This window comes from Vombatus ursinus, unplaced genomic scaffold, assembly GCF_900497805.2.
Source record: "Vombatus ursinus unplaced genomic scaffold, bare-nosed wombat genome assembly UNPS02014821.1, whole genome shotgun sequence".
NCBI lineage: Eukaryota > Metazoa > Chordata > Mammalia > Diprotodontia > Vombatidae > Vombatus > Vombatus ursinus.
The window spans coordinates 41,095,407-41,112,563 of NW_020954599.1; the positions used below are offsets into that span (position 1 = coordinate 41,095,407).

At 37.3% G+C, this 17,157-nt stretch overlaps 1 protein-coding gene across 1 annotated transcript in view; it reads left to right on the forward strand.

The window, feature by feature from the left end:
- The window catches only part of VEGFC (vascular endothelial growth factor C), a 155,916-nt gene that overhangs the window by 104,427 nt on the left and 34,332 nt on the right, over positions 1 to 17,157 (forward strand). The window contains exon 3 of the mRNA XM_027837635.1: positions 1,006 to 1,196. Coding sequence (XP_027693436.1) covers positions 1,006 to 1,196 — 191 coding nt within the window. The remainder of the gene's footprint in view (positions 1 to 1,005; positions 1,197 to 17,157) is intronic.

Sequence of the window (17,157 nt, forward strand, 5' to 3'; positions counted from 1 at the left end):
AATACAAATTTCATAATATTATTATTAGATTTGAATGTGTTAATATTTCTAATTTGAGGCAAAAATCAATGCATCTTAAAAGGAATCAACAATATATTTTTTTTCTCTAATAAAGCTTTACTTTTTTAGTGGTAGGGAACAAACTAGAACTTTGAAAGCAGCATCAATCATAACAGGGGTTATAATTTAAATATTTGGGTCAAGAGATGGGCCCTTTGCATCTCAGACCCATAGAGTAATTCAAAGTGAATGGCCTAGAATCACTTAATGTTAGAGCCAAAAAGGGAATTACAAGTGAAGAAACTGAAGCCCAACAGAAAGCAGAGCCAGAATTCAAATCCGAGTCTTAGGAGTCTTTGGCTTACAAGTATATGACTCTTTCCACTATACCATGCACAGACAAAGATGACCAGCTTGCAAAAAGAGAGCAGGGTATCCTACCTTATTTATAGAAACACTAACACCATATGTAGGTGCAGTGTTGCCGCTTTCTAAATTTTACAGAAAGCTCTTCTGAGGATGGTGTTGGACAGTATCCAGTACCCCCTCCTCATTTACATTTGGTTTAATGAGAACAAGGCAATGATGTTGTTTGTTTTTGCTTGAAAACCACAAAGACAGTGCATGCTGAAGAAAACTGGCATGATTACATTGCTGCAGCATTTCTAAACAGCAAGATATTAAAGTCTCATTCTCTGAAGCAAGGAAAAAACTGCACATAGATTCCGTGGACTGGTCTTTGTGATTTTTCATAAAGTGTAAAACATTGGATTGTCTGAAATTTGTTGAAAGGGGTTTCCTTTGAAAATTTCTCAGGTGGTATGTGAGCTCTTCTGCTTCTTATCCCAGTATCAGGGATTCTAGCTCCCACGTCTTTATTAAAATTCCATGTTTCACCAGATAAAGCACCAAAGAGTATGAACATGTTGGTTTTATTCTAAATGTGAGTGACCTCCTGCTGCCATGTTTTCTTTATAACTTATGGACTTCCCTATGACTCGGCAGGTATTGATAATGAGTGGAGAAAGACTCAGTGCATGCCACGTGAGGTGTGTATAGATGTGGGGAAAGAGTTTGGAGCAGCAACAAACACCTTCTTTAAACCTCCATGTGTATCCATCTACAGATGTGGGGGTTGCTGCAACAGTGAGGGACTGCAGTGTATGAACACCAGCACAAGTTACCTCAGCAAGACGGTAGGTATTTCAGCCATGCTTTGAGATCTCTCTTGATGAATATATACCTGGCACAGTAGCCATGTTCCGGTCATATATTTGTAGGGGCTTTGAATAGAGATTTAACCAGTCCAGAAAGTATGGTGTATTTCTTTTGGGGATCAAAGTGCTACAGTATTTCTCACTAAGATTGTGATACTTTTTTTGTTAGGAAGCCCTAAAGAGAGGCAGCAATGCTTAATATGATTGGTACAAGGCTAATTAAATAAAATTTAAATTATTTTTAGCTTAAAAATATAAAAGTTGTCATTTAGGTACATATGCACATATATGTATATGCATATGTATATACATAAACTGTGTGTATGTATACATATACACATATATAATTTTTTGGTTGTTTTTAAGTACAGATTTAGCTCTTCTACACATAAAAATATGACAAATTATCTTGTAAGGTCATGTGGAATAATCAATGGAGTAGAAATTGATTAATATAAGCTAAAGAGTTCAACAAAATCATGATCATTTCAATGTTTACCAAATGCCTACTATCTTCAAGGCTCTGTACTGGGCTCTGGAGGTGTAAAGCCAAAAACAAGTAGTTCTGATACTGCATCTAGAGTGTTTTGTGTCATCTGTGTTTTCTTGAATTTAAAATTTTAAGGTTTTTGGTGAGCAGGAAAGTATATCTTAAGTTCCTCAGTCATAACTAATATTATGGTGGGGGGGCGGGGAGACATGTCTGCATGTGTATTATGGGTCATATATAGAAGAGGCTCACTGTTGAGCCAGCTGTGCATATGGCTTGTTATAACTATGCAACTGAGCATCATCTTGTTTATGGAGGTTTGAAATGGAATGTGTTTACAGCAAAGAGATGTAGGGGATTGGCGATCTAGGCAGGGCCAATTTAAATTCTACCCAGCCAAAGAAAATTCTTATGGTATTAAAAGATTTTTCCAACCCATTTTTGAGGCTGTAGTTGGTAGAAAAAAAATTTCAAATCAACTTTAAAATGTAATCTAGTTACATTTTCATATAGTCACCTGCAAAAGCCCAGCAAAAGACTCTTGCCCTTTGTGTTAAAATATATGGTAATTTTAAAAACTGATCTTTCTCTTTGAATTTGGTATGTATGGTACTGATGTTAGCCACTATTGGGGTGTGGGGTGTGATTTTTCAATGAAATAATCACTAGATGTATCCTTTAGGGCACCAAGACTAGGAGAGGCCTGATCTCTAATCAGACCCAAGCTCTCTTACTTCATTTCCCCCACTGCATTCTGTCACCCAGGTAGAAGCATTTTAACTTTTTACTGTAGTGATGCTTTCTTTGATGAAATGCTGCTCTTCTTTGTGAAAAATAAGTTGAGAATCATTCATATAAAATTCTAATTGATTTGTTTTCTGCCATATCTGCTCACCACCATCTTGAAAGAACATGTCGACATCTTTTTTATTATTATTATTTCTTTCCATCCTTTTTTTTTTTAAGGTAATTAGGGTTAAGTGACTTGCCCAGGGTCACACTGCTAGTGAGTGTCAAGTGTTTGGTCTGAGGCCGGATTTGAACTCAGGTCCTCCTGACTTCAGGGCCGGTGCTCTATCCACTGCGCCACCTAGCTGCCCCCTTTCTTATCTTTTCAGATAAGAATTGCAAGGGAAAAAAGTTCTATAAACCTGAATTTCCTATTCAACTTTCCTGAACCTAAACTCTAAAGAATAAAAATTATACATAGTGATTTTGGACCTCATCTTCTTCCTATCTTTACCCCACTACACATAACTTTTTAAACAATATCATAAGTATTGTAGTCATTTCCCAAATGAATGACTGATTTTGTTGTTGTTCAGTCATTTTCAATTGGGTCTGACTCTTTGTGACCCCATTTGTAGTTTTCTTGGAGTCGTTAGCCAGTTCCTTCTCTGGCTCATTTTATAGATGAGGAACTAAGGTGACTTGCCCAGGGTCACACAGCTAGTAAGACTCTGAGATCGGATTTTAACTCAAGAAGATAAATCTTCCTGATTCCAACCCAGGCACTCTATCCATTGCACCACCTAATATAGCAAAAATGATGCAATCATCTATATGTCACATATAAAGGAAAGAAATTGGTTTATTTCTCATAAAACTAGTAAGAGATTACTGATAAAATCATATGGTTGCTGTTTGTTAGCAGTAGAAGATATAATCAACTTGGAAGGCTTTTCATTAGTTAACAAACTTTTGACATATAAAAGTTGACAAGTACAATAAAATTGTACAAATTTGAAATGCAAGAGACCAAGAAAAATAGGATTTTAAGTATTTTATTATGTAAGATATTTTATTAAAATAATAGCTAGCCAATCAGTCAAGGAATTGTTGCTTGAAATTATACACTATCTTGAATAAGTTGATATTAGCTTAACAAGATTTTACTTGGTATGGTTTGTGCATCTTACTACTGAAGCATAAAACATTCTTTCCAAAATCCTTTTATAAATCTTAAAATTCCTACATTGGTGAAGGTGAACTGCATTATGAACTAAGTACTTGGAATCTCTATTTTCTAAGTCACTGATTCATTCCACTATTAAATAGGGAATGATTATGTTGCTCAAATATCCTCCAAAAAGAATCATCCTTATACCAAATTTATCATTATTGCAAAAATGTTGCTGTTTTGTTTTACTGTTAAGTTATACATACAAGAATTTGGTCTCATTTCTTTTCTGTTCTAAGTATGGGACTTTCTGACTTTTTTATAATTGAAAATGTTGAAGTGGATTGTGTCTGAACTTGAAGTCAGGAAGTCCTGTGTTCAAATATCATTTCAGGTACTCACTAGCTGTGTGATCCTAAGTCCATTTTTCTTGCTCTCCCTCTCCGCCATTTGTCAAATGTAAGGGTTGAATTGACTGGTCTCAAAGGCCCTTTCAATCATTAAATCTATGATCCTATAATCCTAAAAAATAAGTCAGTGATCCTGATCTTTGCGAAATTAAAAGACAGATATTTTCTAGAAAAGTATACTTCTTGAGTCTATTTTTCCCCCTGAAGTGTTCCTCTTATCCGTGTTATTGTTCAGCCATCTTCAGTCACGTCTGACTCTTTATCACCCCATTTAGGATTTTCTTGGCAAAAATACAGCATTGGTTTGCCATTTCCTTCTCCAGTTCATTTTACAGATAAGGAACTGAGGCAAACAGGGTTACATGACTGAAGTCAGATACAAACTCAGGAAGATAAGTCTTCCTGATTTCAAGCCCAATGCTCTATCCACAGAAGTACCTACTTGCCCATAGTCCAGTTTAAAAAAAAAAAGTTTCATTTTAATTATCATGTAGTTTCTTTTAAGGGAAATATCCATAAAAATAAAATATTAAGATGGTTTGATTCTAATTTGGGACATTTTTTGTTATAGTGCTGGATTAAAACCACATCAAGCTGATTGATGTTGAGAAATTTTTTTAAGATTTGACCATACACATTTTTAAATGTGGCAAAGGGTGCAAAGCATAATATAGTAGCTAGAGGACCAATCTTGGACTTAGGAAGGCTCTTTCAAGTGCTTCCTTTGATACGTAGTAGCTACATCACCCTAGACAAGTCAGTGTCTTGTCTTCAACTTCTCAGTGAAATAGGTAATTGTAAAATTATAAATTACAGAGAAATTGTTGATCTGCATTGATTTAATGAATAGCATATACTGGAGAGGGCTCAAAGGAGAAATTTGGGAGAAAATGGTTTTAAGGATTCTTTTACTAAATAAGGCAAACTGTATCCTTTTAGGTGACCTTAGCCAACCTAATATATCTTAATACCTTTAGTAATAGAACAGTAAAGGCTATAATTTTTTAAGCCACTATACCTCTCTAGCTGTGTGACCTTAGCCATAACGATGAGAAACTTTTCTTTCCAAGACCAGTTTTTGCTGCTATATTATCAGCATACCACAGTTAAATAATTTGCATAGTGACAAATGATCTGCATATTGTTAATACCTAGAGTTTCCAAAGCTGAATTGCTTTGTTTGTCTTTGTAGTTATCCTACCACTTTGTGTCTTCACAATGAGGATAGTCATTCATTTGTATACTTAGCCGTCACACAAACAAATGGCTGAGTGCATGTCTGACAAATCCCTTATAAGGCGATTGGAAAAGGGGCTCAGTATGTCAGAAGCCTGTCTCAAAGTCTTGGCTTGGGTGCTGAAGGCATGGTGGCTAATAGGAAAGAATGCTGAACTTGGCGTCAGGAAACATGGGTTTGAATCCTGTCTTGGATGCTTCTTAGCTGATTGATAATGGACAAATTACCTGGCTATTACATAGAAGCCTTGAGAGGAAAGCACTTTGCATGGCATCAACAAATGTATAATCACTTTTCTTACAATATTTTAAAAATCATCTCCTTAAAAGTTTTTTATCTTCTGCTCATCTGGACCATGAACATTATAGTTTAAACAAAACTACAAATAGGGGTAGGCAAAGTAAGGAGATACCTAGGACATAGTTTGCAAGGGGTACACAAGGGACATTTTCAATATTGCTTTTATTTTTAATGCCAGGAAAATGCCGCTTACCATGACACATTGATATTTATTTCATAATAAGGCAAGTCACATGTGTTTAATGAAGGCTCAAAGCCTTCAGTAAGCAACAGCAAATATAGCCAATTTTTCTATCATGGGCGTTGGGAGTGCTACCGGAAATAATTTCCAAAGCTCATCGAAGATGTGCAAAAACATTTTTCTGGTCTACACTTAACTTTTCTGTGTTACCGTGAGAAAAATTGACCTTTTCATCAAACAATAAATACTTCAATGATTTATGGTTGCAAATTTTAAATGTATCTATCCCCTTTAACTGTATTTCCACTTTGAAAGTAAGGAAAATGCTCTCTTCCACATTAGCTGATGTCAATAAAACCCCAAATTCCATTCTCTTTATGGAATATTATCTCAGTTTCTTTTTGATTTAAGCAAAATGGAAATCTGAACTTCTAGTCAGGGTTTTTTAACCCTGGTTCTTGAACCTGGTTTTCTTAATTATTATTTTGATAAATGCATTTCAATATAATTGCTTTCCTCTGTAATCTTACATGTTTTATATTATATATTTTAAAACCTCATTCTGAGAAGAGGTCCAGAGATTTCACCAGGCTGCCAAAAGGGGACACATCACAGAAATTGTTAAGAGCCCTTGCTTTAGGTAGAACCTAAACTGGAAAATTTCAGGACATAGGCGCTCTACTGTTAATTTCAGGATTGATGATTCACATTTAACGGTCAAATACATACAAGCTGGGTTTTTTTTGTCTTTTTTTTTTTTAGGCAATTGGGGTTAAGTGACTTGCCCAGGGTCACACAGCTAGTTAAGTATCAAGTGTTTGGTCTGAGGCCGGATTTGAACTCAGGTCCTCCTGACTTCAGGGCCGGTGCTCTCTCCACCGAACCACCTAGCTGTCCCTCATACAAGCGTTTTTATATGGCCACCTTGCCACGTAAGGCTTGGGTCAAGCTGGGAACATGACAGGCATAGAGAAGTTTTTTAAAGCTGTCCATACATATTATTGTATGTCTAACTACATACCAAAGTCAAGCACAGGTAGTATTCTACATTGAACTATCCAAATAATCTATATATTCTTTGCTGGTTTGTCATACATCCTTTGCTACCTAAGACTAGATGTCACCTGAGACTCTCCTGAGCTTTCTTCTCTTTTTATACTTGGCAGTTAGGTAGTGAAGTGGATAGAATGTTGGAGTCAGGAGTCAGGAAGACCTGAATCCAAATTCCACTTCAGATACTAGTTATGTGATCCTGGGCAGGTCACTTGACATCCTCAGTTTCCTCATTTGTAAAACAGAGATAATAATAGCAAATACCTCCATGGGTTGCAATGAGAATCAAATGAGACTTATAGAAAGCACTTGGCAAACTTTAAAGCGCTATAAATATGCTAGCTATCATTATTAACAAAATAATTATCATGACATTCTTATTGTTGTAGTTTGATGGTTGTACCCATTTCCATAGGTTTAGTTATTACCTGCATACTGATGACTCCCAGTGCTGAATATCCAACCTTAATCTCTCTCCAAGTCCTACTTTCTGAATGGCTTGTAGACATATCCACCTGGATGTTGCACCGAAACTCCATATCCAACATATCCAAAACTGAAATCTTTCCAAATTTTTCCACTAAATCTGCCTCTTACCCAACCTTCCCTAGGGCACTACCATCCTTGTGCTCACCCAACTTTGAGATATCCAAGTACTCCTTGACTCCTCTTTCTCCTTCATCCAGTAACCCATCATGTCAAGTCATTCACCAAGTCCTACAATCTTGAGCAAATCACTCAGGATTCTTATCAGTAAAATTAAGGGGTTGCATAATATGCCTTTTGAGGTTTGTTCCAGCCCTAGAGCTGTGTTCCTATAGCCCTGGAATTTCAGCAGTTGCATCCTCATGCTACTCTCGCTTTAGTTTCAGCCCTAATTGCTACTTGTGTGAGTTATTGTAGTAGCCTCGCAGTTGCCTTCCCTGAATCCCAGTCTTTTCTCTCTTGAGCTCACACTTCCCATAGCTGACAAAATAATTGTGATAAGCACAGGTCTGGAAAGACGTATCACTATATCTTCAAAAATATCAAGTGGTTCTAAGATAAAATCCATTAAGCAAGCAGTTAAGACCCTGTGCAATCTAATTCCAACTTGCCTAGTTCCCATTTTATTTCACATTACTCCTTTTCTCGTACTTGATGTTTCAGTTGTAACTAACCTCAAAGGCCAATTACATATCAAAATTTGACTACTAGTAGTTCTCCAAACTCAACATGTTATCTCCTACCTTCTTGCATTGTCTCAGACCTAGGAAGCAAACCCTCATTTTCTCAAACTTCTGGAAGTTTGATCTTATTTGAAGGTTCAGTTCAGAGACCACAGAGGCGTCCACAGAGCCTTCCCAGATTAGCCCAACTGAAAATATTCTCTGCCTCAACAAATATTCTTAGAGCTCTTTGCCTGCCTCTCTATTACCACTTCTCCCTGTATTATAGTTATCTATGTACATAAGTCTCTGGTAGAATGTTAGCTCACTGAAGGCAAGGATTGTTTGTCTTGGAGTTCATAGCATTTAGCATTATTTCTTGCATCTAGCAGTAGTATAAGAAATTTTATTAAACTTCTTGTATCTGCCTTCCTTCCCTTATTCCTACTTTGACACGTCCACCCGCTCTAAAGTTGCCAGAGCCCTCCTTCCTCATTGCTTCTAGAACTAGTACTATAGAAGCCCTACCCAGCCCAGAATCTTACTGCCTAAACACGTAATGTGAGCATCTTTATAGATAGAACATGATTTTCTACCACTCAGTTTTATTCCCTTCAGCTCATCGGTCAATGTGGAGGGTTGAAATACTCCTTGTTCCCTATAGCCACTTCTAGGTTCTCCCCCTACCACCTCTGGTATGAGGGCTTGCTGAGCCCTTTTCAGAGCTGCTCATCCACCTTTGGTGTCCACCTGCCACCCAACTCTTACTGTGGCTACCAGAAGCAATAGTATGTGCAGTGGGCACACCCCGATAAAACTATCTTGCTAAATGTCCTAAGCCAGGTTGAGGGTAACCAACAGGCATCAAATCTGATGCTAAGTAAATTAGGTGATGTCTATCCCAAGCACGTAAAGACTTCCCCCAGTGGAATGGGTGGATGAGAACAATTTGTTCCAGAGGCCATGAAGCAGGCAGTTGGGAGCACTTAGAGCTTGGTAAAACATCAAAGATGCCAAGGTCATCCACTGCATTCTGGGCCATCACCAATCATCCTGACTTTTGTCTTGCCACTGGACTTTGATGACTATAAAAGAGAGAATGAGGCTGCCAACTTTGTGCAACTCTGCCTTACTTAAATCCAATTCACATGCAAGTCAAGACATCACCCCATGATGTCACTGGTCCTTTTCAAAAATGAAGGACAAATAACAAGAACAACCTTTCCTCCTTTAAGATCCATACTATCCAATCAAACTTATAGGTGAGTTACAGGAAATGTGAAGACTACCCCTGGAAAAATGGGCAGATGAGACCAATTTGTTCCAATGGCCATGAAGGCAGCTGAAGCATGTACTCTGGAGTGCTTTGAGCTTGGTCAGACATTGAAGTTGACAAGGTCATCCACTGCATCCCAACATATCACCAGCAATCTTGACTTTTATCTTGCCACTGGACTGCAATGACTCTAGAAGAGACAACTTCATGCAACTCTGCCTTACTGAAAACCAATTCACCCACAAGTCAAGGCATCATCCCATGTTGCTGCTGGTCCTCTTCAAAAAATGAAGGACAAACAACAACAAGAACCAATCAAAATCCTGGTAGCTGTTGTCTACAGACCACAGGTCACTTCAATTCCTTGTTTAATGAGTTTGGAACATGGTTCACAATTTTTCTCTCCTCTCTAATATCTATTCTCTTACTAAGCAACTTCAACATACATATTGACTTTCCCTCAACCACCCTAACCACTTAACCTACTTATTTGGTTCCTTTACCTACTTACTACGACCTACTCCTCCATCCTACCTCAAGTGACACACAAAGACAGTTCAAGAATCCCTAAATCTTCTTATCCGACAATGATCATTTCACTTCTCCTATGCCTTCCCTTACAAAACCCTACTTTTTGTCCATACCATGACCTCCAATCCTTTTATCCCTCAATTCTCTTTCAGGCCATGTCCTCTGTCCTAACTACTCTCTCCTCTTTTCTTCATCTCAACCCCTTGGTGAAACAATTCAACTCTATACACTACTTCTCTCTAAAATCCCTAGCTTCCTTATCATATCACCAATCATGCCCTGCCAAACCTCAGCCTTGTATCACTCCCATCATCCACCACCTTCACTTCCACAGATATGCTACTGAATTATGGTAGAGAAAATAAAACAGCCCTTCTGCCTGGGTCTACTAAAATTTATGTTCTACAGTCTCAACTGGAGCCTCACTGTTAATAGGCAAGATATCCTTTTATCTCTGCTTTATCAGCTCTCCATCCCACTCTCCACAATAGCTCTTCCAAACCTTTTCTTCCCTCCACAAACCTCCCATGACTGCCTTCCCATACTCCACCCTCTCAGTTGAAAACCTTGCCTCATATTTTACAGAAAAATTGAGGCTATTTACTGTGAATTCCCCCTTTACCCATTTCCTCATTTCAAATAACTCATATTCCTTCTGCCACTGTCTCCTCTTCCACCACTGTCTCACATAAAGTGGTGGCCTTATTCTTTACCAAGGCTACCTGTTCAAGCAATCCCATCTCTTCCAATGGATGGCCCCCTGTATTATTCTCACTTTATCATTTATTGTCAATTTCTCCACTTATAATGGCTCATTTTTATGTCTCCCCCATTCTGAGAAAACTGTTACTTGATCCTTCCATACCTGCTAAGCATCAAAATATGTCTCTTCTGCCTTTTGCGGTTAAACTCCTTGAAAACGCCATCTACAATAAGTGTTTCTACTTTCACTCTTCTCAGTCACTTCTTAACCCCTTACAATCCTGATTCTGACTCTCTGACCTCACTAGTGATCTCTTAATTGCCAAATCCAATGGCCTTTTCTCAACTCTCCTTCTCCCTGACCTCTCTGCAGCCTTTGACATCTGATCACCTTTCTCTCCTTAATACTTTATTCTCTTTAGGTTTTCAAGACACCATTCTCTCTTAGTTCTCTTCCAATCTATCACACCATTCCTTTGTATCCTTTGCTGGAACTTTATTCAGAGTATGTTCTCTAACCTTAGGTGTCCACAGGGTTCAGTCCTGGTCTCCCTTCTTCTTTTGTTTTTTATTAATTAATTTGTTTATTTTTAATTTTCAACATTCACTTCCACAAGATTTTCAGTTCCAAATTTTTCTCCCCATCTCTCCCCTCCCCCCACTCCAATTGTGTGCATTCTGAATACCCCTTACCCCAATCTTCTCCCTTATATTATACCCTACCTTATCCCCTTCCCCTTCTATTTTCCTGTAGGGCAGGATCAATTTCTATACCCCATTGCCAGTTTTTCTAATTTCCCAGTTGCATGTAAAAATAATTTTTAGCATTCGTTTTTAAACCTTGAGTTCCAAATTCTCTCCCTCCCTCCCCACCCATCTTCACTGAGAAGGCAAGCAATTTGATGTATGTTGTACATGTGGAGTCATGCAAAACACTTTCATAATAGTATTGTTTGAAAGACTAACTGTATTTCCTTCTATCCTTTCTCACCCTCCATTTATTCTATTCTTTCCTTTGACCTTGTCCCGCCTCAAAAATGTTTGCTTCTGATTGCCCCCTTCCCCAATCTGCCTTTCCTTCTATCATCCCCCTTTCTTATTCCCTTGCACCCTACTTTCCTTTAGGGTACAATAGACTCTGTATCTAATTGAGTGCATATGTTATTCCCTCCTTTAGCCAAATCTGATGAGAGTAAGATTCACTCATTCCCTCTCACCTCCCTCCTCTTCCCCTCCACTGTAAAAGCTTTTTCTTACATCTTTTATATGAGATAATTTACCCATTCTACCTCAATCTTTCTCCTTCTCCCCATAGATTCCTCTCTTACCCCTTGATTTTATTTTTTAGATATCATCCTTTCATATTCAACTCACCCTGTGCTTTCTGTGTGTATATATGTGCATAATAATGTATGTATAATGTACTTTCATTATCTCTTGCCTAAATACTGCAGCAGTCTGCTGATGAGTCTGCCTGCCTCAAGTCTCTCCCTACTCTAAACCATCGTCTATTCAACCACTAAAGGTATTTTACTAAAGCACAGGCATGATTATTTCATCCCACCTACTCAATAAACTCCAGTGGCTCCCTGTTGCCTCCAGGATCAAATAAAAAAAAGTTTTAATTATCATTCAATGCCTCTTATAACCTAGTCCCCTTTTACCTTTCCAGTCTTCTTACATCTTACTCTCTGACATGTACCCTTTGATCCAGGTCACTGGCCTCCTGGCTATTCCACAATCAAGACACTCTATGTCACAGCTCCTGGCATTTTCTCTGGCTGGCCTCCATGCCCGGAATGCTATCCTTCCTCATCTCTGCCTACTAAGTTGAATCTTCTACAGGAAGCTTTTCCTAAACCATCTTAATTCTAGGGCTTTCCCTTTGTTCCTTAGTTCCCATTTATCTTATATATAGCCTGTTTGTATGTATTAGTTTGCATGTTGTCTCCCCATTAGATTGTGAGTTCCTTCAGGGCAGGGACTATGTTTTACCTCTTTTTTTAAATCCCTAGTGCTTAGCACAGGTCCTGGCACATAGCAGGTACTTGATAGATGTTTATTGATTGATATTTGGGAGTGACTATATCAAAAATGTCAATCACCTTGTAGCTATCCCATGATGAGCCTCTCAAAACTTTGCTAGGTTGTTCCTTGTATAAATTACATATAGCTCATTACCAAACTCATATTCTTTGTCATTGTGTCTTAGTAGGAACTTCCATAGCTTATGCTCCATAGGCAAACTTTCAAGAACCCAGTGTCATCTACCCACCACAATGAGGCATCAAAGGAGGATTTTAATGGAATAATAGTAGCCATACAAAGTGTTCCAAAAGTCATACTTCAGTACTATGACTTTGTGACACCCTGTATGAGCATTCAGTAGGCACTTAATAAGTGAATTTTGATTCATTAAATTTGCTTTTGTATGTTGCCTAGGAATCTCATGGTCATTTATAACATTCTTTCCATGAAGACTATGTGTACTAAATATCAAATTTCTGATTTGTATGCATTCTTTTGGAAGATAATCCATTATAGACTACCTTCAAAAAATAATTTTGGTGTCATTCATTTCCTTAAAACATTATTATTCTTAAAGTCTTATGACTTCTCTTCTTTTGTTAGCATTTGCTAATAAAGAACAAACTGTCTTTATTTGAGGTTTCCCTGTTCTATTTCTTTCATATCCTTTTTATTAGTCTAAGTACTAAAAATTTTCATAAATCCTGATCTGAAAAAAAAGCAGTTTTATAGTTTAATTTCACCCAGCAGGGTAGTTGTAATTTTGCCAACACATACCTTATTTTGAAAGGTTTGTAGATCTTTCAGTATCAACATTTTTCGAAGGGAGATGAAAAATTGAACAGTGAACCTTGAGGGTGTAATTTCTTAGAAACTCTATTTAAAACATTCATTATCAGGGAGAATCTCTGAAGAAAAGCATCTTTCTCCAAAGAGTTTAAAATTAAGTCCAGCAGGGCTTTTCTGTTAAAAACAGATGAGGAACATTGTGAGCTATAAATACAACAAACTGGCATATAACTGTTGGATATCCTATCAAACTATTGCCATTCTATAAACAGGTTAGAGGGAGAGGATCTAAGACAGGATCCCCAGGTAACTTTAGGACAAAGTTTCACTAACTGTCCCAAATGGACAGAATTCCTAAGCCAAGAGGTGTCACTATTGAGCTCAGTAATGTATTTCCATGTTTAACAAGCTTTTGGGTACAATTCTTCCTTAAGCCCACCCTCATTGTCTTAGCTCAGTGCCTATAGAAGGGATCTGGTCATTATCTTCCATTTACATCCTGTACTTTGAAGACCATGCCTGAATCATCAATGTTTAAATCTTTTAAGAGTCTTGGATTTGTCTCCTGTACCTTTTTATATTATGATAGACAATATGTATGTATACCACCACTGGTGGGAATGATGAGCTGCTAACCAATTTCTGGCTGCTTGTGTGACTAACTTCCTGCATTAGTAACTGAGCAGTTCAATTCCAAAGTTCAAACAAGCTGGCCATGTGGAACAATGTTATTAAGCATAATTTAGTTTACGTTTTGTTTAGCTAATGCTAATCCCCACTACTGAAGGTTAAATTCTTGTGTCTTCTTTAAGGAATTTGAATGAATAGTGTGATTTTTTTGTTGTTGTTGTTGCAGATATCTATGAAATAGTACATCTAAACTCATTGTGTATAAAATATGCAGTAGTAACTGAGGAAGTTCCAAATTAGTGTTGACTTCTATTTTTAGACCTAACGTAGGATGTCATTGAGATAAGGAACTCTTGAAGTAAGTGCAAGTACCAAAGCAGATCAGTACTTGCTCTACAACTTACGGGCCTAAAGAGTAGCCCAGGACAGGGAGAGGTTAACTGATTTGCCCATGATCACAAACTTGCTTTTGTCAGACAGGGACTTGAGCTTCTCAGTTCTGAAAATTTATAACAATGCCTTTGGAAAATTGTTATACACATTGAAACCATGTTATTATGGCTATTAGGGACTCTTCCTCTTAGGTCTATTTTGGATTCCTGACTCTAAGGCTAACATTCTATCTACTAAACCAAGTTTGCTTTCTTAGTGTCTATACTTAGCTTAATTAGTGACCATCATACCCTTTTTTTCCCTACTATGCCACTAAACTGTTACTCTGAGCCATTTATATCATTGCAGGTCATAGTAGTCCACCTTCTGCAGAGAATAGAAAGTTACACTCTCCTTCCCTTACACCATATTAATAGAATCATAGATTTGGAGTTGGGGGAAACATTAGAGCTTATTTCATCCAGCACTGTCATTGTCTTGATGAGGATAATTAAATGGAAAGAAGTGAAGAGATTTTCCCCAAATCGCCAACATAGTAAGTGGCAGAGATGAAAAGCTCAGTCCTCTAATTCCAGATCCATCTCTTTATTGCATTACCAAAAGGAAGCATGCACTATATGGTCCCTGCCAATTTTTGCTAACAAAATGCCAAACTCATTTGTTTCCATACTGCTAAAAGGGTGCTTTTAGCACCCTCTAAATTTAAGTGCCCACAGTCAAAGCCTCCTCTCTAAGCATCTCTCTGACCTAATGTAAAACATAGCAGAATAAACTTTAAAAAAATTTGTTGAATAAAAATGTAACTAAAATAACCAAAAGTTTGACAAAATGTTGAATGGTATTTAAGAATATTAGGAATGAATGAAAATTACGTAGTACAACTAGGTACCTCCTATAATAACTTCATAAACTTGATTCTTTTAACGAAGATATGTTCTGAATTGTAAAAATCACCCCATATTTGTGATTTATAGTATAGTATCACAACAGTATCCAGTACTGATTTCTTTTTTTAGATGGCCTGACTTGCCCATCATCACACATGGAGCATATGTCAGAGGCAGGGCTTGAAGTCTGATCTTCCTGAGTCCATGTCCAGCCCTCTCCCCACTATGGCATGCTGCTATCCCTCTACTGTGACATCACCACAAACCTGAAAATTTGAAGTAAATGGATTTATGTTTATAAAAAATATAAAATGTCCAAACAGGAAATAAATAATTCAAAATAAATCAGTTACCTAAGAGGAAGAGTCCCTAATGGCCATAATAACATGGTTTCAATGTGTACAACAATTTTCCAAAGGCATTGTTATAAACTTTCAGAACTGAGAGAACTTTCTGAATCATCTAGTCTAATCCTTTCATCTTTTACAAATAAGGAAATGGAGTACTAGAATACTTTTGATAAAAGGGATCTCTTAGTACAGACAAGATTATCAATCTAATAATGTCCATGGAAAACTATGAACATATTTACATGCAAAATAAGTTTTGTACACATTTGTATGATCAATAACAAAAGCAAAATTAATTTATATTTTGTAGGTCTTTGCAAGCACACGTTTTCCCAACCATTTAATATAATCTGAGTAATTTGAATCTTAAAGTGTTTCAGGATCAATTACACAGTATATGGATAATGGGTGCAATATTGCTTCTAGGTAGCTGAAATGTTCTGGAAATGAGGTATTCTGAATGAGCTGATTTTCCAGTTAACTAAGGCTTAACCATTTACATTTTGGAATTTTTGAATTGGAACCATTTCTTATTGAACATATATCTAGACCCGTATGTATGTATGTGTGCATATGCTTTTTAACAGTAAGTAGAGTACACTTGATTCCATTTTTCAAGGATTTGCCAATTCTTACCTTTACAAAAAAATATTTGTGAATTGTTGTGGCCAAAGAGATTCATCACAAAGTAGAAGTCACCTTAATTATCATCTCTCAATATAGCTACATTTAGCCTTGGATATATACACGTAGTCCACTGGCCTGCCCATAAATGCAACCAATCCAACTTAAGTAGGTCTTGCCAGAACTTGTGCAGCACTGGAACAGCCTTGGAAGATGCAAGGAGCGCAACGCTTCATTGAACCATTACAGTAGGACAGAGAACACTTAACGTCATTATTAGACTCAACATAATAATAAAAACACAGAACATCAGAGCTTTAAGAAACTTCAGAGACCAATTAGTCCAACTCCCTCTTTTTTATAGATGAGGAAGTTGAAAATCAGAGAGAATAGGGAAGTAACTTTCCCAAAGTCAAACTTTTAATACATTGAAAAGCCAAGTTTTCCTGATTTCCTAATTTTTAACTCTTTTTTTAAAAGTTTATTTATTTTTAGTTTTCAGCATTTACTTCCACAAGATTTTGAGTTCCAAATTTTCATCCCATCTTGCCCCTCCCCCCACCCCAAGATGGCATGTATTCTGAATACCCCTTCCCCTAGTCTGCCTTCCCTTCTATCTCTCCTCCCCTTCTCTTATCCCCTTCCCCTTCTATTTTCCTGTAGGGCAGGATAGATTTCTGTACCCCATTTCCTGTATTTCTTATTTCCCAGTTGCATGTGAAAACATTTTTTTTAAACATGTGTTTTTAAAACTTTGGGTTCCAAATTTTCTCCCTCCCTCCCCACCTACCCTCATTGAAAAGGCAAGCAACTCAATATAGATTATACATATGCAGTTATGCAAAACACTTCCATAGTAGACATGCTGTGAAAAACTAACTCTATTTCCCTGAATCCTATCCTACCCTCCCCCATTTATTCTACTCTTTCTTTTGACCCTGTCCCTCCTCAGAAGTATTTGCTTCTGATTACCCCCTTTCCCAATCTGCCCTCCTCTCTATTATCCCCCTA